The sequence below is a fragment of the Phycodurus eques genome, chromosome 10 (assembly GCF_024500275.1).
Source record: "Phycodurus eques isolate BA_2022a chromosome 10, UOR_Pequ_1.1, whole genome shotgun sequence".
NCBI lineage: Eukaryota > Metazoa > Chordata > Actinopteri > Syngnathiformes > Syngnathidae > Phycodurus > Phycodurus eques.
In genome coordinates, this window is record NC_084534.1 from 12,144,150 (window position 1) to 12,168,434 (window position 24,285).

General features: G+C 39.4%; 1 protein-coding gene across 10 annotated transcripts in view; it reads right to left on the minus strand.

Moving 5' to 3' along the window:
* Nucleotides 1-2,467: 2,467 nt before the first annotated feature.
* The window catches only part of dlgap4b (discs, large (Drosophila) homolog-associated protein 4b), a 138,118-nt gene continuing 116,300 nt past the window's right edge, over nucleotides 2,468-24,285 (minus strand). For 9 of the 10 annotated variants that reach the window (XM_061688264.1, XM_061688273.1, XM_061688269.1 and 6 more), the window contains 6 exons: nucleotides 13,813-14,243; nucleotides 13,065-13,153; nucleotides 11,402-11,892; nucleotides 8,197-8,288; nucleotides 5,955-6,125; nucleotides 2,468-3,824 (listed from right to left, as the gene is read on the minus strand). In XM_061688264.1, the coding sequence (XP_061544248.1) occupies nucleotides 3,582-3,824; nucleotides 5,955-6,125; nucleotides 8,197-8,288; nucleotides 11,402-11,892; nucleotides 13,065-13,153; nucleotides 13,813-14,243 (1,517 nt within the window). In that variant the 3' untranslated portion in view covers nucleotides 2,468-3,581. Of the gene's footprint in view, nucleotides 3,825-5,917; nucleotides 6,126-8,196; nucleotides 8,289-11,401; nucleotides 11,893-13,064; nucleotides 13,154-13,812; nucleotides 14,244-24,285 lie in introns of all 10 variants that reach the window. The other variant, XM_061688275.1, reaches the window with a different exon arrangement.

Below are 24,285 nucleotides of genomic sequence, written 5' to 3' on the forward strand. Positions count from 1 at the left end.
GCGCGGGCAACATGTTGGAGCGGACTTGAACGCGTTATCTACGTTAAAATGCCGGCTTCAAGACGATGACAGCATAAAAACAAAGCGGTACATGTGCCTCTAAATGACATGTCCTTTCGCGCCATCGGGGCTGCTATGGTTTCGACAGAGAAAAACATTTACCCAATGTCTCATTTCCTTGCAAACAGAGCCCACCCCAAAAAAACTGAAATGATGGCCCTTTTGAGAAAGTACTTCATCATTTTTATTGAACTTTATGCCTTTCCATGAATCACTGAACAACCTTGAAAATGTATAAATAGAGCTACAGCATTGTAAACAATATCCATTCATCTAACTTATGTACACAGGTTGATCTTAAGAAGCACAGGGGGATGCTTTAATACTGTAATCATTTTAATATCAAATGATTGTTTTCCCATCTGCACATATACTTCAAGAGTATCATTAGTTACAAGGTTTATGGTATTTTTCAAAGAACAACACACACCCCCACACACACATCCAACAGATCAGTTTTCTTCAAAGTGCTTGCTTCATGAAATAAGTTTTTTTTTGCTACATCATCTCTTGTGGTGAGGCAGAGGCTCTGCCTCTCACCCCTCAACAGTCATCCCCCACCAGAACAAAGTAAAGATGCCAAAGAACTTGCAAGTCAGGCCTTTGGAATACTGTATGTGAGAGGTTGAGGTCAACTATTTATACAGTATATGAACTTTCTTCCTCTATTAAACCGCTTAGCATATGGTTGCAGTTTACATGTATGTCATTAGGAAATGAAAAGTTTAATCAACTTAAGGAAACTGTTCTCAATGTCTGAACGACTCAGAGGGACACAGATAAGGACGGTGTATGATTGCTTAATGGGGAAACTTCATTTTAGTTTGTCCTGGATTGATGAACAAATACAACATGATACATTGATCTAATAAATGCTTGCTATCATATATCATGAGCATTTGTGGGTTGCTTGATTTGTTCTTTGAATTTCCTGGCAGGCTAGATGAAAGAGTCTTTTCCAACGCCTGGCCTGAATTGAGTCTATCTGGGGCGATTTTTAAACGGATATCAAAAGCTTTTACAAGATGAGTGTACCCTGCAGTGCAAACTTTGTGGAGTTTAGATAAGCCCAATCAGGAAACACTGTAGATCTATAGGTGTGTCCGAGTGCTATCAGTGATCAGACAAATGTGTATTGCAATGAGACCTCATGGAAACGTATGAGATCAGAATATGATGAGGTCTCCTTTTTAGATAGCTTTGAAAAAAATGGACTCTCTCATTCCATGCCACATGTGCTCATCTGACACAGGCTGACAGATGTATTTGGGTCTTTCTAAATGTAAAAAATGACCCCAAACGCCAATAGACTTTAGGGAACGCTGACAGAAGATACAGGGAAGATGTTTAACTGTTATTGTACATTATACTGCCTACATGTTGGCCTACTGATCACACATCATTGTTTTGCAGCTGTATTTCCTCATAAAGTATACAACTAAATATAAAAAGTGACAAGTCTGACACGGCTGGAAGGTGCTTATTTGCTTATTCCAAGAGAAGTTGAATAACTTGTCAGACAACTGTTCCCTACTAGTGAGAAATCAAATCAAGTCAACGACAGAGAGTGCAGTTTAAACAAAAGAACTGGAGGTGCTAACGATACTTTTCGCCTCCGTCAAAAGGAAGGGACATTCACCCAGGAACAGGCAATTGACACCCCTGAGCCATCACCCTACTCATCCCCAGCAGGCAAACCCAACTGCAAACAAAGGCCAACCATCAATGGGAAGCTCTCCCCAAGTTAGAGAAAGAAAGGAGCTCATTGGGATATTTCCAAGTCAAAGCCTCAGGCTGCAGTTTTGGGCTAAAGGTGGCAATGATTAAAGAAAGAAAAAAAAAAAAAAAAAGGAGTGACACTGCAGTAGATCGCCTGAACCCATTAGCCAGAAGAAATTTGTTTACCATCTGAAGAGAAAAAAAATGGATTGGAAGACATGTAAACAGGTGCAGTTTGTTTACAGGGGGGGGGGGGGGGGGTTGATTGGAGGGTTTGCTGCTTCACTTGTAGTGTTAAAGTCTACTGTGTAACATAACATGTTGATTTTCGAGTCAAAGAAGTGTAACATTTGTGGTTTTTGATGTGAATATCTTGATACTATACATGCCCTCTAGTCGGCCAAAGTGTGGTAAAACTCAGTTTGAAAGAACAATTAAAAGGATATTTACATTTATCAATGTTGACAGCCAGTTTTATAAACTTAAGTTTTTCACAGCAAGAGCTACCTGGTGTTGACATTTAAATGCATGAGATGCAGTGGAATGAAGGGAATTAATCTTTGGTGAAGCAAACTTCCAGCAAGCATGCAGCACTTGAAGAAATGATGCAAACACAACAGCTAATGCATTTAAAACTTTAATTAAATAGGCTTTCTTTAAATTAAAAAAAAAAAAAAAAAGTGCAGATGAGTTGCACAGAAATACGACTGACTGAGCGATAATAATAATAATAATAAAAAAACAGCTTTTCGAGACATGTATAATAATAATAAAAAAAGGACTTCTAAACACAAGTCATGAATGTTGAGCAGGCAAGAAAAGAAAAAAAAAAAAAAGTTATCCTGCATACTCAGCCTAGCTTCTAAAAGCCCTGAATATACTTGGGGAAGCGTTGAACAGGGAGTTTGAAGAAAACAATCACTAAAGAAAACACATGGTGGCAATTGTTATTACTGATGTTTGCAAACCTGAAAATACTGTTTTGAGATTCTCATCACATGGAGATACGTGTTCATTGAAAACCGTTAAAAAAAACCTAACCTGTATAAATTCTTTCCGTCGCACTTTGACCAAACATTTGGACATAGAGTTAGGTGCTAAAAACTTTATAAATACCCCTTCAGAATTGGCATTCATCGTATCACACATCATAAAAATATTCAGAACCTCATCTACAGCTTCTATGAGCTTCAACAAAACAAAAGAAGAACGAAGTAAACAAATCAGTACAAGGAAGACAGACATAAGCAGGTTGGTATTGTGTAGTGTGGGTGGCGGCCACAAGGCGCTGTTGTGCAAAGCTACAAAATGGCCTGTCTGGGGAGAAGGATGGCGACAAGGGAAAGCAGAAAAGCAAAAACGCTCAGCTGCGTCCTCTAAATAGATCTTATATCCAGTATAGAATAACGATTTAAACAGTCTTCAAATATATTTTGAGGATGTGATAGGAATACGGTTATTAACTTAATTTTTATCATGATAAATATTAATCAAAAGTAATGACAAAGTTAATCTACAGAGGTTTTCATTGGCAGCTTTCATAATAAGTAAAGTACACAAATGTTCAATATTTATGTGTATGATGCCTTCAGGACCAGCCTACAAACAAGTGAGTTAAAATACACTAAGTCAACCCCCACCCCAGTCAAGTGGGCATTTGGCCTCTCTTCCCCCCCACTCTAACCCACTCTTGTCATTTGCATTGCTAAGGTTTCCCCTCTCTCTCCCATTTGCAGGTATTTTTCAGTGACACTTATCTGTCCTATGATCTGACCTTACATTCCTCTCTCTCACTGTCTGCCTCAAAGGCGCGTCTGCGCTTCTGGGACGTAGATTTCAATGCTGTCTGCGCTCTCGGTGGCAGAGTTCTGACGGAAAGAGGCGGCCTTCTTTGCGGTCAGCAGACGCCTGCGGGCCTCTTGCCTCTGCTTCTCCGCCGAAGCCGAAGAAGAGGCGGAAGAGGAGTCAACGCTCTTCTCGCGGCCCAGCGACGGTCGCCCTTTAGCGCCCTTCCTTGACGCTGGAGTAGGTGCCTTCTCCTCGTCCTGGATAGAGTGATGACACATGACAGACACGGAGGGAGAGTGATGAGAAAAGAGAGCAAAGACAATAATAAAAACTGTCTTGGGAAGCTTCCACTAGATTTGAAAGACAGGACTTGGACAAAAAAGACTTATCTTTTTTTTTTTTTTTTTTAGATCAGGTAGATTTAAATGACCCATAGAAAAAAAGAGAATGAAGTACAGACAACAGGCATACATAGGAGAGAAACAGTCAGTGAAGACTGTCAGATGTACAGTAAATGGTAACATGAACTGATATGGACATGAGCTCAAACCTGAAGCACAATAAAACAAGACAAAACTATGCATACAAATTGCAAGGCAACATAAAAGGAAAGGAGATACATATCGATACATACAAATTAGGAATGGGCATTCAAAGAAATGCCCTTAATCAATGAATCAGGAAAATTACTGAGTAACTGCTACTTTTTAAAACAGATCTATTTTGATACTGAGTTTAGAAGGCAGAAATTTTCAGGTAAGTGTGTTTTCAGCAATTACTGCCACAAGCCTGGAGAATCTTACTTCCCTATATAGTGGCCAAGAGCATTTACAGTATTTATTCAGCTGCAGACAGTACCAGGTGTTAAGGGGTAAGGCATTTATTCTGGACAGCATTTTGTTACAATAAACAACAGTTACATTTTTTTTCAAAATGTGTACAAATGACTTATGATACCTTCATAAAATAAGCTGTAATATACAATGTATTTCTAATAAACTAAATAATAAAATATGTTGGTCTGTATTAGAACTACAGTATATCAGTATGGCCTTAGTGAAAAACTGAAGGGTAGATCTCAGTTTCTCTATCATATTTCTGTACATTATTCTTGTTTGTGTTTGTTCCGGATGGAAAACATCTATTCTTAAAGCTTTCTATTGTACTTCTCCTGTGAGATTGGCCTTCTCATCAGTTGACATCATATCGTTACTTTGCAAACGCACACTCTTAATTTGGGTCAATGTCCAAATTTATTTTATTTTTTTTAAGCTTTTGCTCTGGAATACTCTGTGCTCCACAATTTTCCATTTCTCTGCAAACTGCAGCTTTATGGTGAAAATTACAGTCTGCTCTGCATGAACTTGTTTATTGCCTTGCCACCAATGGTGGCATTAGTCCTATAGCCACCCAGTGGCACCACCGGGGGGGGGGGGGGGGGGGGGGGTCATCTATTTGGGGTGTAGAGCTTAATTATTTAAGTGGACTACATACGATTAATTGGGTCATAGTCTGTCAGTGGGGAGGCCACAATATGATGTGCACTTTAACTTTTCCAGTGGGTTTATAAGTTTTGGAAGAAAACGAGTAAACAATTTATTGTTGACAAGTACAGTATGTATATGTGTACAGCTGGTATATTATGAAGAACAATTGGGTATGTGGGGGAATATGTATAAGTGTCTATACAGTATGTGGTGTACAGTATGTATATGTGTATATGCATTTATGTGGGTATGTATAGATTGTGGATATATTATAGTACGTACAGTAGGTTTTTCAGTTTGCACTTTGACAGAGGATTGAATTCAAAACCTTTACTTCTCATTTTTTTGGGGACCGGAAGTACACAGTCTTTCAGTATGGGATAATATTCATAATGTGCATTATTTTCATTTCTTTCTGTTCACTTTTTTGTATCACGTCCAAAATAAACACTCGATCAGTAAATCAAAGTAGTGAAATCAGTGGCGTAGCGAAGACGTAGAATGCCCATTCCTAACACAAATACCCACCTAACTAAGCAAACAGTTACAAACAGTAACACAGATACAAGCAAAAATATTTGACAGAAGGAGCAAGAGTGAACCCTTTGACTGGAGTCAATACATCATCTTAGCCATGCTCCACCACAACCACAACACATGCATGCTCAAATCAGGGCTTCAAGACACACCAATGACTGCCCTCTTTGAGATGATTTGCTCCATGCATGTCTAAAGGGATCTCTCCGGCCCCTTTCTATTGGATCAAGATAATACACCCCACAGAGGGATGTGGAGGTAAAAGAATGTGGGAGAAATGGCGGTGGTGGTGGGAGGAGAGAGGCCGGTTTCGGCGGCTTTCCTACCCCAGCCAGGGCACTGGGCAGCAGGGGTGGGAAGTACCTTCCGCTCAGGGGGCGACTGGACAGCCGCAGATGGCACAGGCTGCCAGTCATTGGACTTGAGATGGTAGAGCTCATCAAACTTGAGACTGATGTCCTCGATGGAGAGCTGCAGCAGGTCCCAGAAACCAGCAAGGTCCTGCGGTGTGGGCCGCGGATTGGTGTTCACATTCTGGAGAGAATGAGGGAGAGGGAAATGGAATGAATAAAAAATAAGAAGCGAGGAGGAGGGAGTTGGATGAAATAGATTAGACCCTAAATATGTAATTTGACCTAAAACACGGAATATACATATTGTAGTATACTGTTTAAAAAAAAAAAAAACTTTGTAGCATATATATTTATTGACCTATTTAGTTTTTCTTGCTCAGCTGTCAGTTTACTGTTACATTTACTCTACATACAAATATTTGTCCACTTTTTTTTTTTTTTTTTTTTTATTATTCTTCCTGTGTGCTGCTTCCATCCACTGCTGTAAAAAAACTATTTCCAATTGTGGGGTGAATAACGGGATAATCTGTTAATTTTTGTCTGCTCAAACTAAAAAAATACAAACAAATGCAATTGTTTCTGTATTCATATCATACCACTTATTAGATTATTGCCACTAGAGGGAGACATGTTATAGCTTGGTGTAATGGGGTCCCAGCGTCTCCATATTTGAACTCTGGATGGTTGTCGTTATTATCATTTTAATATTACTTTTATTGCATTTATTTATTTATTTTTTTACACCCAGGTGTGTGCTTAATGTGTTTTGAGAATTTGTATGAAATGGTCAAGGTTATTATGGTTGAAGATGTTAAAGTCACACTCATCTGAGAAGTTGAGGCTCATAGCCACCCATTCATTATCTATACCACAATGAAATACATACACTATACTGTATATTTTGTATTGTGGACGTGAACCCACAGAAGCACTGGGCGAAGATCTAATATGTAAAGAAATGCCTGCGTTTACCTTCTTGCTGTGATAAGATGATTAATGTGGGGCACTGTTAGGTTTAAGTATCGTGTGTTGCATTTGGCTTTATTTTCCATAATGCATGACACGTCACCCGGTGAAGAATGGCTTAATGGCTTATGTAAGCTCTTTTTATTTGGTGTTGGTGGACCACCAATACCCTCGCCCACAAAGTGACGTCTTAATGCTCTGTATATTAGGATGCATCAAACAGCCCAACATTTGACTTAACTGGATACAAGTAAAATTTGAAAAAAGCAGAACTACATCTACTGTATAGGGTCCACGTTAAGGTTGAATCTCGGGCAGAAATGGCTATACAAGCCTTATCAAAGATTGTGCAAGCACATTATGTATTTTCGTTTGGCAGAACTTTGCTTGTTTTTTTCCCCCCAGAACTGTGCCAATTACAAACTCTGGCATCCATCCATCCATTTTCTGAGCCACTTCTCCTCACTAGGGTCGCGGGCGTGCTGGAGCCTATCCCAGCTATCATCGGGCACGAGGCGGGGTACACCCTGAACTGGTTGCTAGCCAATCGCAGGGCACATGACAAACAAACAACCATTCGCACGCACAGTCACACCTACGGGTAATTTAGAATCTTCAATTAATGCATGTTTTTGGGATGTGGGAGGAAAACCGGAGTGCCCGGAGAAAAACCCACCTCCTGCCCAATGACAGCTGGGATAGGCTCCAGCACGCCCGCGACCCTAGTGAGGAGAAGCGGCTCAGATAATGGATGGATGGATGGATCTTTTATGACTAGTGATTTTTTTTCAGAATAAAATAAAGAGATGAAATGTGTTTACCTCAACAAACTAACATACTTTGTGTTTCTTTTGATTGGAAAATCTGGAGAACAGCTCAATCTAAGAAAACAAAAAATTAATTAATGCTTATTGATTCATTGTCAAATTATTCTGAATACTATTTTTTAATTAAAAAAAGATATTCTGTTGAATAACACATTTAAGAATTAAAAAAACGGTACACAAATTCATTAATTAGTGATTTTTTTTAAATTGCTTTCGTGAGTACACATTCTCCAAATATTCTGAAATTTTACGAGTCTACATAAATTTTGGAGTTGAACAAAAATATTCAAGTCAAAATTCTGATGTTTTCATGTTGATGGATGTGTTTGATGCACCCTAAAGTATGAATATAATGTTTGACAAGAAAAAAAAAAAATAAAAAAATAAAAGAACACAATTGATGACTCTGCTTGTGTCAGTTTGATGCAATGTGGGCGTTAATACCAGGGCAGTACCCACCAGGTTTTGTTCACACAGTCCTCGGAACTGCTGGAACTTCTGGGACATTAAGAGCTGGGCACTTCCCACTGCACTGCGGACCTTACCCAACACTACACAAGCCAAACATGTAAAAGACAAACACATACGTTAAAGTGTACATCTTAGATATCATGACTTACACAATGTAGACACAATACACTCTGAAAGTGCAGCAACCTCATGATCATCAGAGTTGATTTCTAAATACTTAGGTGTGCATGTACAATGCCCAGCTCAAGTAACCCCATCGGTGCATGAAGTGGGGAGAATTTAATCGTATCTGGGCAATGTTTACCCTCTTTAAAGTCATTTAAACTCAAATAGAATACTCATGCCCTATGACAAGGAGGTGTGCTGTGTTAAAACTAGGACAAACTAAGAGCCCTGACAAAATTGTGACTCCGAACCCAACACTGGATCTGGATTGCAAAAATATGATAAAAAGACTCACCTTGGATGTACAGATTTGTTAAAAACAATCAGATGTGTCTTTGCAAATGCAAAAAAAGGCAGATATAAATCCTGGTTTATGTTAAAAAACTGAACATCCAACCCATTTCTCTTTGTCTATGCATTGCACCTCGTGGACATGCTCACTTTTTGGAGCATTTTGTCAGGCTGATGTGCTAATTTAATCTGGAGGTTCAATCAATTTCCGAGCAGATTTGTAATTCTTGGGATTACAGACCTGCTTGTATGTAGATAGCATGATTGTACGGTCTGAGGCAGATATAAAAAAAAAAAAAAAAAAAAAAAAAAAAAAAAAAAAAAAAAAAAAAAAAAAAAACACTAAACTGTGACCCATGTGATGCTGTTCAACAGCAAATTAATGCTTTGCTAAAGATTCAGGGTTCATTCAAATGAATAGATTGCCCCCCCCCCCTCCCAATGGGATGGAAAAATCTCTCTCTGAATGTTTTGAATTTCTGTTTTGATGCCAGTGGCATGTTAAAAAGAGTAAGTGGAGTTGCCATAGTGGAAGTAGATTGACTTCCAATAGCTAATGTCAAAAAGCAAAATAGTTTAGACAGAATTACCAGCGCCTCCACTGGTTTCGGCCAAATCGAGCACTCCATTTTACCTCTATGGTTGGGCCCATCCCTAAATGCTATAAAAATGTTGGCTCATGGCGGACGACTGTTTAGCACATCTGCCTCTCAGTTCTGAGGACCCGGGTTCAAATCCGGCCTCCCCGTGTGGAGTTTGCATGTTCTCCCCGTGCCTTTGTGGGTTTTCGCAAGGTACTCCGGTTTCCTCTCACATTCTAAAAACATGCATCGTAGGTTGATTGAAGACTCTAAATTGCCCAGAGGTGTGAATGCGAATGTTTTTGTACATTTTTTTTATATGTGGCCTGCATTTGGCTAGCGACCAGTTCAGGGTGTACCCCGCCTCTCGCCTACAGTTAGTTGTACTAGAGCGACTCCAACTACCGGAGACAAATTCCTTGTGTGTTTTTTGGACATACTTGGCAAATAAAGATGATTCTGATAGAACATTCAAATTACAGTTACTGTGAACTGCCAATAGTTACTTTTTTATTCACGAGAACCAGAGCTCAGTATGTTTTTGAATAATAATATGCAATTTATGCTCAGGCAACAGATATTTATCATTAACAAACTACAGTGCTTGGGAACATGAGGCAAGTCAACAACCAAGACACTTGATTCAGTCACGGTGCACGTCATAAGTGTAGACCAATTTTCAGCCTTTGTTTTAGTAATGACTAATAAAACAGATGCAACACACTATATTCTTAACCATCCATAACTAACATGCACACAACGACTAACTACAATATTGTCTATCAGGTAAGAGTCTTTAAAGAAGTTACTGAGAATGGTGTGCTTGTTTATATTTAGGTGGCTATTTGGCATGTCAAGTCTGCTCTAAGTTGCTTGTTTAATGTGGCTTCCACTACACTAATATTTAAGTTATTGGTTCATGTTGATGACATCATTCTGTAATTACCAAGTAATGGGTACAGTTAAGCCGATGCTTTTTTTTTTGTCGTACTGTGGATAAGGGATATTCCTGCCACTTGACAGCTACTGAAAGTAACTAAAAACCTTTGAAACTTTCAGTAAACTACCGTAATTTCTCATGTATAATGTGCAATTCCCCCCCCCCCCCCCCAAAATTTTTTTTTGTCAAAAGTCAATAGAGCGCATTATACATAGGTTATAAGGGTAAATGGAAAAAACGTTCACATTTTATAAATTTATGCCGCCATCTAGTGGTTATTAAAAAGCTGTACACGTTCATTCCAAAATGCCATCGCCACCTAGAGGTTATGAGAAAGGTGTACACTTTCATTATAATATGCACCCGCCAACTAGTGGTTATAAAAAGGTGTAGCCTACACTTTCATTCCAATATGACAAGGATATGTATGACTGCATATATGTACAGTTGTGCTCATAAGTTTACATACCCTAGCAGAATTTGCGATATATATATATATTTTTTTTTAAATATGACTGAACAACAACCATCATTAATTTCTTTATGGTTATGTTTTGTTTAATGATAATGCTTTTCTGAAATGCTTGACCGTTTAATTTGAATGCCATTAAAATAAAATTGTGTTTCGCCTGGTCCTTCGTGTTTTCTTTAAAGAATTGTATCCATCTTACAAATTCTGCCTGGGTAATCAAACATATGAGCACAACTGTGTGTTTTCTAATTGACTAATAAATGTAGGTCTGTGAATTTCAAAATAAGAGCATCTAAATTAAAAACAAGTATTAAGTGCTCAAATAAAGTGCTTAATTTCAGAATTATTCTTTTAAAAAACTAACAAACTACAGATAATATTTCATGTTTTGATCACATGGGTAGAAGCAAAATACATACACGAGAAATTACGGTAAGTTACTTTTTCAAGGTAACTGCGGCAACACTGCCCGCGACCCTATTGATGATAAGCGGTACGGGCAATGTATGAATGTTGGCTCATATTGTCATTTTGTAACCCAAGGAACTAACACAAAACACTACATATTTATAGAGCTTGTAAGCTTGAATATAAACCTTAAATGAAGTTTTGATGTAGTTCATGACGATAATTTATATTTAAAAAATATTCTCACAGCTTTGTTCAACACCAAGGAAGGAAGTTGTGATGAGGTGGCCATTGAATAACTCACTATATGTTGCAAATGTAGGCAGGCAGCCTTACCCTCCTCGGAAAGATGGTTGTCTTTGGTCTCCTGATCCATCTGCTGGCACCACCCTTCCATGCGGCCCGTCTCAGCCTGCAGTAGCTTCAGGAACCAGTGGCCATCTCTTCGACATAGTGTTCCCCCTCCACTAACACTCTGGGGGGCGATGCTGCTACTCCCATTCCCGCTTTCGAGACAGGGATCTGGGGGCGGTAATGATGAGGGGTCCAGCGCCGGGTCGAGGCTTTCTGAGAAAGAGGAAGAGCTACTTCGTGTGGTGGAGCGGTTGAGGAACTGCCTGGGAGTTGGAGGGGAGGAAGCGTAACCAGCGGTGTCACCGTTATCTAAGGAGTCCTGCTCGGGAGGGGAGCTCAACGATTGGCTGGCACTACTGACCATGACTTTCTTTTCAGTGGGTTTGGCCTGACTAATGTGGGGAATGACAGGGATGTCCTGTTTATCTGTGTCCGTGTCTTGTTTGGAGGCCATACTAGAAGGGCGACTGGGCCTGAAACAAACATGGTGACATTGTGAAATTATACAGTAGAACAAGTGCTAGTACAAGTACAAATTACTCAGAAATTATCTCTCCAGTGCCTTTAAGTAATTCACTTTCAATGAGAGATGAGTTCTGAGCTGGAAGGGCATGGATTATGTCGTCAACCAGGAAAAGATCTCAAGTGATGAGTCAGGCAGATGATGAAAATAATAGCTACAATGAGTGTGGGAACAAGGACAAGAAGTGCAAAGGCCTCAGAAAAATGGACACATAGTGTGAATTGTTAAAATAAAAACAGACACGGAATTTTGTTTATGACATAAAACACAAACTGGGCATGAACAAAGTGTAACAGATGACAAAACAAATGACTAAAATTTGTAAGGTTGGTCACGACGTACAAAAAAACACAAATATCATACAAGGGGAAGCAAATTTTGTGGGACAGCTAATTTATCAGGTAGCACTGTATTCAGAAATTTGGAATAGATGTATGCCATCATAGTGGGATTCCTTTAGACTAATTCATTCATGTTACAAAATCATTAGCTAATTGGTCAAATGCAATCTTTTGAACACACATGGACCAAGGTATTGAGACAATATCAATTAATTAATCAATAAATTATTGGATTAGATCCCTCAGTTACACCTCAATATAAATCCTCTTACCAAGACATTTTGGACAATTTTATGCTTTCGATATTGCGGAAAAATTTGGGGGAAGCCATTTCCCCTTGATTGCGCACCAGTGCACAAAGCAAGGTAGAGGACAGTTGGAAAAGTTTGGTATGGAAGAGGCCAAACAAACAAAGATAGTGAGTCAGGCTCTCTTGTCCAACAACTGACCTTCCAAATGTTCTTTGGATGAATGGATAAAAATCTCCACAGTCACATTCTTACCAGAAGAATGGAAGCTGTTACAGCTCCACTTGCTATAGGTGTAATGCTTGGGTGTCACCATACATTATTCCATACAATGTACAAACTTTGTGTTGACATGAATTTGATAATTCTAATTTACATTACAAATAATGAGATCCTAATGTCTAACTGTTGAGTGCAAACATAAACAATCCATATGTATGCCAGAAATATGCTTTAAAAAGGACAGACAGATGTGTGTGTGCAGCTATAATATAAATTCCTCACGTTGTTACAAGGACAGGAAGAGGACTTACTGCCACCCGTCCTCCACCTGTACTCCGATGGACTGAAACTTGGCCAAAGGTGGGCTCTCCTCTCGTGGAAGTTCTTGTATACAGTCAACCTCAGAACAGAAAATTACATAAAAATCACTATTTTATTATTTTATTAGCCCTCTAATAAAAACACTTGCATCATGGTCCATTAAAAAAAGATTTCAAGTACCCGTTTGTGATTGCTTTTCGTTTAAAATGTCACATTCAATTGTTATTCCGGTTGAGTGTTGTTAATGTACCGACACTGGAAAAATAGAGGAAGGGACTGTTGTTTCAGGACACAGAGCAGGTAAAGCCAAATTTGGATATAATGTACAGCGAACCCTCGTAATTAGCAGGTGTTATGCATTAAGCCTCGACAACAAATACTGAAAATTTGTGAGTAATGGACGCCCCTTCCTTTTTGCCTACACGAATAGTTTAAACCTTAAATATACTGGCATTTGGGCAGCATCTTAGTGCATTGTAGAAAGCATGAATAGGTGTGTTTTTCAGTAAATAGTTGTTAGTACTGCAGAAAAACTGGTGCACAGGTGAGTTTGAAAATAGTGAATCTCAAACGGGGGGTTTACTGTATCATAATACAGAGATAGCTTACCCATTTACTACCCAGCACAATTCGTGTCATGAGGTGACACACCGAGACATTCAAGTATATTATATGCGATAAATATCATTATGGGTTACAGTTTAGCATGCTGCAACACGGGTCAAAAATATGATCTACCTGGATGCCAATTGAAGAGAGTTTTCGTCTGGGCACGGGGAGCACAAGAGCCTCGTCAGCAGATTTACTCAAACCTGACTTCGTAGAGTCATGCAGGACTACGCTTGAGTCGATTGTTTCCGTGGAAGCGTTGGCAGTGGTGGGGACGAGCGGCTCTCTGGGGATGGCGATGGGAGTGGGGATGATGTGAGGAGGGCGAGGTAATCCCCGGGCCAGGCTGTTGGCACGCGTGCTGTCAAGACTGTCAGATGAGTTGCTGTGCGCGTGGCTGGACTGGCTGTTGACCTCTGACCTTTGGTCCTGATGCTCCAGGTAATTGTCCTGGGACGACTCGGTGCTGCTTTGTACCGTCACAGAAATGTAGGGTTTGGAGGTCGTGCGTGGCGGCACGGGCGGCGGAGCAGCTTTCTTAGAGGTGGTGATGCAAGAGACTGGAAGATAAGAGAGACAAAGGTAAAACAGATTAAAACGAGACATATCAGAGAATTCATATATCACAGTTGACAGAATTGCCACAATTTAAAACGGCGTCATTATCAAAATAAGAAATAAATAAGCAGTGCAATGGGGGAATAAGCAATAAATATACAAATGGAAAACATGTGCAATACAGTTGCCATGATTAATGCTGCATACCAGAAAACTGTTGCGTTGGACCGCAGTTTTATGCCAGGGTTCCTTCTCACAAATTTCTCAAACATTCCCCAACATTAATCTTACATCACATAATAATGGCAGTTGTCATTGCCAATGTAAAAGTCAACAACAACAACATAATAATTTAACAGCATTTCTTGGTCATACTATATTGCTACTTATCGCAAGAGAATACCCATGTCCTTTCACTATGCACACTTAGGGAGGTCTTAAGTCTTTAAGGTCGGACCTATTGGAAGTTCGTTGTGGGATATTTCCGACTTCCCAGCAGTCTGAAATGCAACAAAATTTAGACCACAACATTTTCGAAAAGTTGGTCATGTCAGTGTTAAAAACAACAATGACAAAACACTAAGCACATATACAGCAACTTCTTGTTTTCGCAGAGAGCCAGTAAAGTAAAACTTAGAACATTAAATCCAGTAACAGGCAGCAACTAAAGCTTTTCAGTTTAATGACTGCACATCAAAGTGCTAACATCACATGCCTGCTTGATGGCTAAACTGGCACGGTGAGATTGTATATTTGATTCAGAGACTACTTACACAATTTGCCTTTTGGACACGACATGCAGTCAAAAGCTGCTTGTAGGGACCAACAAAACAGCACATTAAGCATCTCCATCTATTCCTCTATCCACTATAATGTATGATTTCATTGATCATTTTAGTTATAACTAGTTACATGGATGGTAAAAATAGTACAACCCACTCTCTGTACAGTTTTATACCACTGCAAACTGCAACCACAATATTTTACATATTGTTCAATTAATGAAACTGTGACAGTGTCAATCAATACAGAACAGTTTTATTATAAAAATCAAATTGTATTTCATTAGATTTTGGTCTACCTAATGGACTGTGCAATTGCCGCTTTTCCATTACAAGTTCCAGAACGGCAAGGCCCCGCTCTGCCACGGCTTTGGTTCGCCTGGTCTGGCCTCCGTTGCTTTTCCATTAAAACAGGCACTAATCAAAAGTGGGAGGGATTGGGGCACGATCAAGAAGAAGGTGGCATGCTAGTTTCTTGTCGCTCCTTCCATCTCGCTGTATTTCATCTTCTGCTAATATGGACAAAAATGCCGCACCTCTTCAGTCGACTCCAGAAAAAAAAAATCTGCTTTAAGCCTGCCACGCACTGCGCGACGTGGTCGAGCCCGACTGGACCGGACATTTGTGTCGAGTTGCCGACGCACCCCTGCACATGAGCAACGGAAAAGAGGCAAGTGAGAACAAATGACGGTAATGAAATCTGGTGACAGTGATGCTGTCAAGACACCACTCGATATACAATTGCAGCATCAATTTACATTTAGACACACACGGTTAAAAGTGAAGCGCTATTTTGGAGCAATTGGTAAATCCAAAGTGTGTCTGGTACTTTCTTTCAAGTCGATACAGAAACCACATCTGAGTCCATAAATGCTGAGATCGAAGTGCTGTGTTTTCCAGCTAAAACCACCAGACCAAATGGGAACTTTTACAGTAACATTAGGAAGGCTTCAACTGCCACACAAGACTTCCAACTGAATTTTTATGTGACACTACAGAGTAAAGTCTTGGAAGCTGTACAAGAGCACACAAGAGTTAAGACAGGAACTGTTTACACACACTGCTTCTGTTCTTTGATATGGCACGAGCCTGCTATGTTACAAATGTCAAAATATGTTAAACATTTTAATTCTAAATACTGTACTTTTAGTTTGAGACTACACATTTTGCCCTTTATTACGGACTGAAAATGAAAGATTCTGGTATACCACCACAGCATCACATATCCTTTGAACTGTCAGTCTGTATGCCTCAGACAATGGGAACTGATTGAATTCACTGCCTTAACTGTTAACTCAACGGGTCAATCCGTTAAATCACCATGATCGACATGCCTGCCTAATCTGGTGGCTGTTTCACTGGTTTACGCAATAGCGCTCATATGCATGCAAAGCGCTGTACAAAAAGTCAACATCACCTCTGTTGAGTTCCTACATTTTCCTTTGCGATACATACTCTATTTACAGTGGATATTAAAAAGTCTGCACACCCCTGTTCAAATGTCAGGTTTTTGAGATAGGGAAAAAAAAAAAAAAAAAAAAAAAAGGAGACCAAGATAAATCTCTTTCAAAACTCTCTCCAACATTAATGTGACCTCAAATTTTATTAAGGAAAACTAAAAACCATACACTTTTCCCAGAAGATTTTTGAATATATAATGTATGTTAATTCATGCATCCAGAGGAAGAACATTCTGGGCCTTCCCTGAGCTGTAGCCTACCCAAAAAGTTGGAATGATAGAGTTGTCCAAAATACCTCTGTAAATGAAGACTTCGGGAGGAATTAACATTTCATCGATAAATTGTTAAAAAGTGTTTCTGAAGACTTTCATCCATTGACTTTATCTGCAGCACTGTAACTATGAAAGGGATTAGTGAAACTGCAAAACAAACAACAAAATCTCATCGCCTTTTAAAAAGGCTCAGAATACACGTGAACTGTTGTGGAAACACCCAAACAAAAGGGTTGTTGTGCCTTCTAATCCTCTCCATGGCTTCATCTTAATATCTTTGCGCGTGCGCGCACACACACACACATATCTGACGGGTCCCAGAAAGAGTGACTAATACAAACGTGACAACCAGACTTTGGAGTGTCCCGGATTATCTGATCAGGACAAAGTGATAAGATACTTTGTGGATGAAACAACAATGGGGAAAAATATCTAATTAAATGTCAAAGCTAAAAAAAAAAAAACTGGATGGGTGAATCTTTTTTGAACTCCTGTTTCCATTCCAGTGTCATATAGAGTAGTTTAATGATGCCCAGAGGACTTGTGCCATAGTGTGGGTGTAGCCATGTTGTTCCTCTACAGGCCACAAACTACAGTAGTTGAGAAAATTGGGTGCACTACTTGGCTGCGCTGCACTGCACCCCCCCCCCCCCCTTAAGTACTTAATCATCCATTCGTTTTTTTACCACTTATTGTACACTTATTTCATGTTCAGCTTCATGCATGAGATCCCAGCTGACTTTGGGTAAGCAGATGGAGCACAGCGAGAACTGCAAACTCTGCACACAGAAAGGGCTGAACCCATATTCAAACCTAGAACCTTTGACTGTGAGGCAGACATGGAAAACACAAGCACATTGTGGGGAAACTGTTTGGCTCAGGGGACACATTGATTTAAAATTTGACAGGCCGGCCAAGCCAGAACCAAATGCTTACATATAAAAAATAAACAAACAAACAAAAAAAAGGCATTGTAGTGTTAATACTTAGATTTACTTTTAATGGGATCAGTGGTTTTTTGTTGATCACCTTTTTTTTTTTTTTTTGCCAGTGCATCAAAGTCTGGTGTTAGTTTTGTTGTGGCAATTCTCAGAACACATCTGAGGTGTTAATCACTCAGCTGGCATCTGTAGGATGTTTTGTTGGTGTTCATCACACTAAGTCTGTTCACACACATATGTAGAGCCAAACACCACCAGCATCCTCTGTGCCATCTTCCCGGATTTTGGGAAATTTGTCTGCGCTTAACGAAGCATAAAATTCATCCAGTTGGAGAGTTGAACTTCTCTTTTAAGACAGTATCACATTGGAGATCAATCAGTTCCATCTACAGCTCCCGTGGGGCTGTTTCAGGGTCTCGTGTGATTGAATCTTGGATGGCAGTTTTTCAGATAAAGGTGTTTTGCCGAGCCTGCAAGCTTGATTTTAACGGCTGAGCCGTAGCCATCAGTTCCTGCGTTGATTGGCTGTTAGCATAATCAGCATGCTAGGTAGAAAAGTGACAGCTGATATTAAATTCCTCTAAAACAAGAATGGTTTCTCAACAAATTAGACATACAGCCTTTGACCGGACTTCAGTGAAAAAGTATTTAGTAGTCCATTCTATATTAAAAACTCGGCACTCACTGTTGATTTTTCTTTTCTTTGGCCCACTCATGGTTGAAGAAGTGTTCAGAGCAGTAGCAGAGTAAAAATAGAACAGCCAAAGTATCACTGTACCTACTGCGCTACCTGGTGGAACCGCTGGGCATTACAGGACAAATAAATGTAGTCATGATTTTGATATGATACCAATACTGTACCAATCTTTGGCGGGACGGATTGAAATGATCAACGGGCCAGATGGGCCCCACAGGCCATAGTTTGCCCACTCCTGCTTTAATCACAGTAAATTTCATGCAATTGAAGAAAACTGTTTATTAATTCATTAATAATATTTTGCTACCAGAAAGAGAAGTTGCAGATGACTAAAATTGTGTAAATCAGTGGAAGAATTCTAAAATGTGGCTTTGAACTGAACTTAAAAAAAAAAAAAAAAAAAAAAAAAAAGTTGTCATTGTTGTGCATTATGGAATAAAATGACTCAAGATGAAATTCTAGAGGTGACATCTTTAAATCACACAGATGACAGAAAACTTTGGCCAAGTGTGGTTTAACTGACAATAAAAAGTCAATGCTCCAATGTCTAATCGCCTTCAATTGACCAGTGAGCAGTTCAGGGTATTGTCAGCTGATTGCCCAAATGTTGGCAGGCATAGGCTCTACTCCAGCTGTTGTCATTATCCTGAACAGGAGAAGTGGTGAAGAAAATGGTTAGATGGATGCAACAAACTCCTTCTGGCATTTTTATGAGGGAAGCTATTTAAAGACCTTAACCATACAGATGGAGCGTGTCCAGAGCAGGCACTCTTCCAGAACAAATGTACTCTTAGCATCTTGCATGGCAGAAATTCTGTATGTAGCATCAGGCATTCCACCATCTGACCACCATGCAGCCTGAGCCATGTATAATCTCTGATGTCAGAATGTAAACCATGCAAACTCATGTAAAGTATATCACCAGATTAACGCTGTTTGAGGAGGATTAGGTGTGTGTGTGTGTGTGTGTGTGTGTGTGTGTGTGTGTGCGTGAGTGTGTGTGCGCGCACACACGTGTCAATGCATCTGGATATCTGCCATCATCATTCTGCACACCCTTAAGCCTGAATCCGCAAAAACTGCCCCCAACCCCTCAAAAACATAATCACATAATTCTGGGCACTAACAGACAAATACAAACACTACGCGATAAAAGAGGTTTATTAAAAAGGCAGGATATGCTGCTCCCACTGAGTTTTCTTCCGTCTACAGATCGGCCAAGAAGCTAACGAGGTGAGACGGACTTCCATGGCGTTGCAAAACAATTACAACGGTGGGGGGGGGGGGAATAACGCTTGCCTGTGGAAAAGCGAGTGTTGGCTTTAATTCAGACGCTATCTTGTATCTCTTAGCAACTCCAACCTCAACAGTTGTGCAAACAAAACAAATATATTTGTTTTGACGAGTCGCAATTCTGGCAAAGCAATACAAAATATTAACATGATGCAAAAATAAAGTGAAAGAATAGACTAAAGGCTAAATGGCTAAATTGCTAAATCAATTAGATTTATCAGATGGGAATGCAGCAACCCAAACAAGCAGGTGCTTTGTGCCAAAATTAATACTGGGAAGGGCTGTCAAACTGACTGGACAGTGGTCCTGTTGTCTTGTTCAAAATGTGATTATCAAGACTGACAATAACAATTATTAGGAAGACGCTTTTAAGCATATTAAATATTTGCAACAACTCCGCAACTGTTATTTACTTGCCTTTTTTTTTTTTAACCAGTGTAAAGACTGATGGTTGGGAATTATTTCTATTATTATTATTTCTAATTCTATTATTTACTATTGCTCAGCAGAAACGGCATGGCTGATAGTAGCTTAAATCTAAACTAGAAATAGCAATGTCTTCAGTGTTTGCATGTGAATTTTTCGGAATGTTTTCACTGAACGGAAATGCCCAAAAAGGTTACGTGTATCGTGGAAACTTAATAGTTAGACATGCAAAAGGTGGTACAACTAGGAATTTGGAAAAAAAATGCCTTAAAAGTCAAACTTCAAAATATGGAGGAAAAAAAAAAAAAAAAAAAAAAAAAAATCATGCGTGACAAAATGAGTCAGACCTCAGCTCGTGAGCATTGGTTTTCTTTTTTGCAATGTCACCACAGCAGGTTACCAGCGATGGCAAAGAGGAAAAGTGTGACAGCAACCACAGTACTGGAAATAGTATGACAAAGGAAAGGATCTGGCTGCTCAGTACAATGAGTAACAATTCATTAGAAAGAAATGTGAATTTTTTTTATTTATCTTCCAAGAGTTAGCTTTTGCTTTATTGCAGTTTTATTTAGTTGCAATTATACTTAAACATGGTTTACTTTTCTTTAACCTTGTATGACAATTAAGGATGTTACTATTTACTCTTAATGTTACTTAAAGCAATGAGTGCACAGTTAAGAAAGCTTTTATGATGGTAAAACTTTAAGCCTGGCACTAAGTAAATTCACTTTAAACTCTTTCCGATGGGGGAAAAAATTGTTTTTAAAAGGATAACAACTTGGAACTCCACCAGCGTCACAGGACAGATTGGGTTGGACTTTGGAAGTTCCACTGTAATTAAGGGCTACATGCAGTACATCATGATCACAGCATAATACATTCAGATAGACCCACTGGCGGACTGTGAGCAACATTGCTGATAACAAATAAATGATGGAAATATAATGTTATCAATATGTCGCCATCATAAACATCCGCTGATTGTACAGGAAGTGTTTGAAGACAGTGATTATCTTATAGATTTTTTTAAAACTATTGTCTGACAGTTAGTAGTTAGAAATGTTATTTAGACAGATAAGGTTTACTTTATTAACCCCGTGACAGTACCCGCTTGCCTGACCCTTCACTAACCACTAATGTTATTTGTTGTAACAATAAAACACTTTACCACTGAGCAGCGAACAAGACAGTGGCTCTGACGCATCGATGGCACAAAAATGTGACAACCTGGCCTAAAAACCTGCATTGCAAACAAAATAAGCAAACAGACAAAAATGTTTTGGCTATTTTCATGAAAACGTGTCGGTGCCAGTTATGTGACAATAGTGTTGTCCTTATGTTAGTTGGTGTCAGACAAAGGTGCATGAACAATGAAACACAAAAGGTTGATTGTGCTGCTCTACTTAACTGTTTAGCGTTGCTTGCCAAGTTGTCTGCACGTCTGTATTGTTTAATCTAATCAGCCACAAAACAATGACAATCTTGCCAAGAGAGCATGACCAACCCCACCAACACGATCACACCATTAGATAATAGCATAAGCCACAATACTGTGTTTGAATCACACATATCAACAAAGCAATTCAATACAGTAGACATATGAAGCACATGTTTTTGTAGCTTGACTCAACAGACAAATTTGCATAGTTGAAGGAATATTATTACATTGATTTTCCTGTTAAATCAAATGTTCTCGCCAATTTTAAAGGTCCAAATAGTAGAATTTTACCTTCCCTTTTCACTTTTTAACATTCATTATCTCAGCAAGGTAAAAATACCCAAGTAAATTGGTTCAAATCTCAAAACAAGTTACATAGAGGGTCTATGAAACAAACCTTCGAAACTAAAATTCTTACCTTTCTGTCAGACACAAACAAAAGCAAAGCGTGGTAGTTTCAGAACGAAGTTGTCGTTTCTTCATGAAGAATGCGTCTAGAGTGACAGAAGAAGTCTGCTTTTACATGCCTTTTGTTTGAAGCCTGAAAGTCTGAGGGGGCGTGGTGGCATTGCGAATGGTGCGTTCAAGTTTCCCAGGACGCCAAATATCTACGCTAAATGATGAAGATATATGATGCGATATTTCATATAAATAAATATAAATATAATATATGTTTATTGCTGAGAACTTAACTGAAAGCACTAATTGAGACTAGTATTTTTGCACCAAAATCAAAATCAATGAAGATGCGATTTCAACATAGTATGACAAATTCCGAAATGTATGAAAGCAACAGCTGCACCGAGGTCATAGGGTGACTGGGAGAGCGCCACTATGTGGATGATAATAACACGCCAGCTGCAGTCACAGTAAAGCTAAACTTCATGGGACCAGACGAATATTAATGCTCAGCAGCTACAACATTTACGGCAAAACATATCCAATGAATCTAATACAGTCGTAAATTAGCATTGGAAATCCAGACATTTATTATTGTGATTATAAATTATTATATTATTATTATTATTATATTTTCCGTATTTATTCAGTTTAAATAGGAAGTCATTGTCACGTCAAGTCCCGTTGCGGACAAAAAAAAATAAAATTGGAATTAGATATTGGAAAAAATCTGTCTGCATCCTGGCGGCTGTTGACGTGTCCACTCCTCGCTCAAGAGGTTCGTTTGCTTGCCATCTCACTCTTACAATCCTGCATGTGTGTGATCTGATTCTCTGTGTGATGTCCAATCAGTTCTTTTTTTTTTTTTTTTATAACCAGTATAATGCAATTGATTTAAAGTAAAATAATAAATGTATGTATGTATGTATGTATGTGTGTGTGAATGAATACATCCCTGATAGTGTAGATTTTGTAAAACATTCAATTGTTTTATTATAGTCCAGTCAAACTGGAGTCCCCAAACTCCCGGTGGTGTCATAGCTTGGGCAAAATAATATGCAATAAAATATTGTTGCATTACTTAAATAAGTGCATACCTATATATGGGGACTGATGCGTCAATAAAACAAACAGACAAAACCAATGACTCCTTCCTTCCTTGACTTTGGACCAATTAAAAGCGCTGATATGATTCTGACATATCATATAGTACATCTGATATTCCTGCAAATGATTCAAGGTAGTGACGATGGATACATATTTAATTCAATTACATTTAATGACGTCATGGATATTTTGTTTGAAACATCCATCCATCCATTTTCTGTACTGCTTCTCCTCACTAGGGTCGCGGGCGTGCTGGAGCCTATCCCGGCTATCTTCGGGCGAGAGGCGGGGTTCACCCTGAACTGGTCGCCAGCCAATCACAGGGCACATAGACACAAACAAGTATTCGCACTCACATACGGGCAATTTAGTCTTCAATTAAGCTAACCGGAGTACCCAGAGAAAACCCACGCAGGCACGGGGAGAACATGCAAACACCACCCAGGCGGGGCTGGGATTTGAACCCAGGTCCTCAGAACTGTGAGGCAGATGTGCTAACCAGTCGAACACCGTGCCACTCTCATTTGTCAAAACAATTATTCACAAATCCAAATGCAGGCAAAAACAATCAAAAACAGATTCATTCAATACTTGGGATAATTTTTACTGTTACTTGTTTCTTCTGCTCCTTCTTCTGGATCCAGGGACCCCTTACTCCATGTAAGGGGTCCCTGGATCCAAAATGTTTGAGAACCCCTGCATTGCACATGTACCAAGGATTCATCTTCATATTGAATATTTTATGTGGATTACTAATGGAGTCCTATTGAGTTTGATAAAACTGCATTTGATAACATTTGCTCTTTTCTTTAGTATCATTTTAAAATATATTAGGGGAAATCTATCCATCCATCCATCCATCCATTTTCTGAGCCACTTCTCCTCACTAGGGTCGTGGGCGTGCTGGAGCCTATCCCAGCTATTATCGGGCAGGAGGCGGGGTACACCCTGAACTGGTTGCCAGCCAATCGCAGGGCACATACAAACAAACAACATTCGCACTCACATTCACACCTACGGGCAATTTAGAGTCCCCAATTAATGCATGTTTTTGGGATGTGGGAGGAAACCGGAGTGCCCGGAGAAAACCCACGCAGGCACGGGGAGAACATGCAAACTCCACACAGGCGGGGCCGGGGATTGAACCCCGGTCCTCAGAACTGTGAGGCTAACGCTCTAACCAGTCGGCCACCGTGCCGCCAGGGGAAATCTATAATTCCAATATTCTT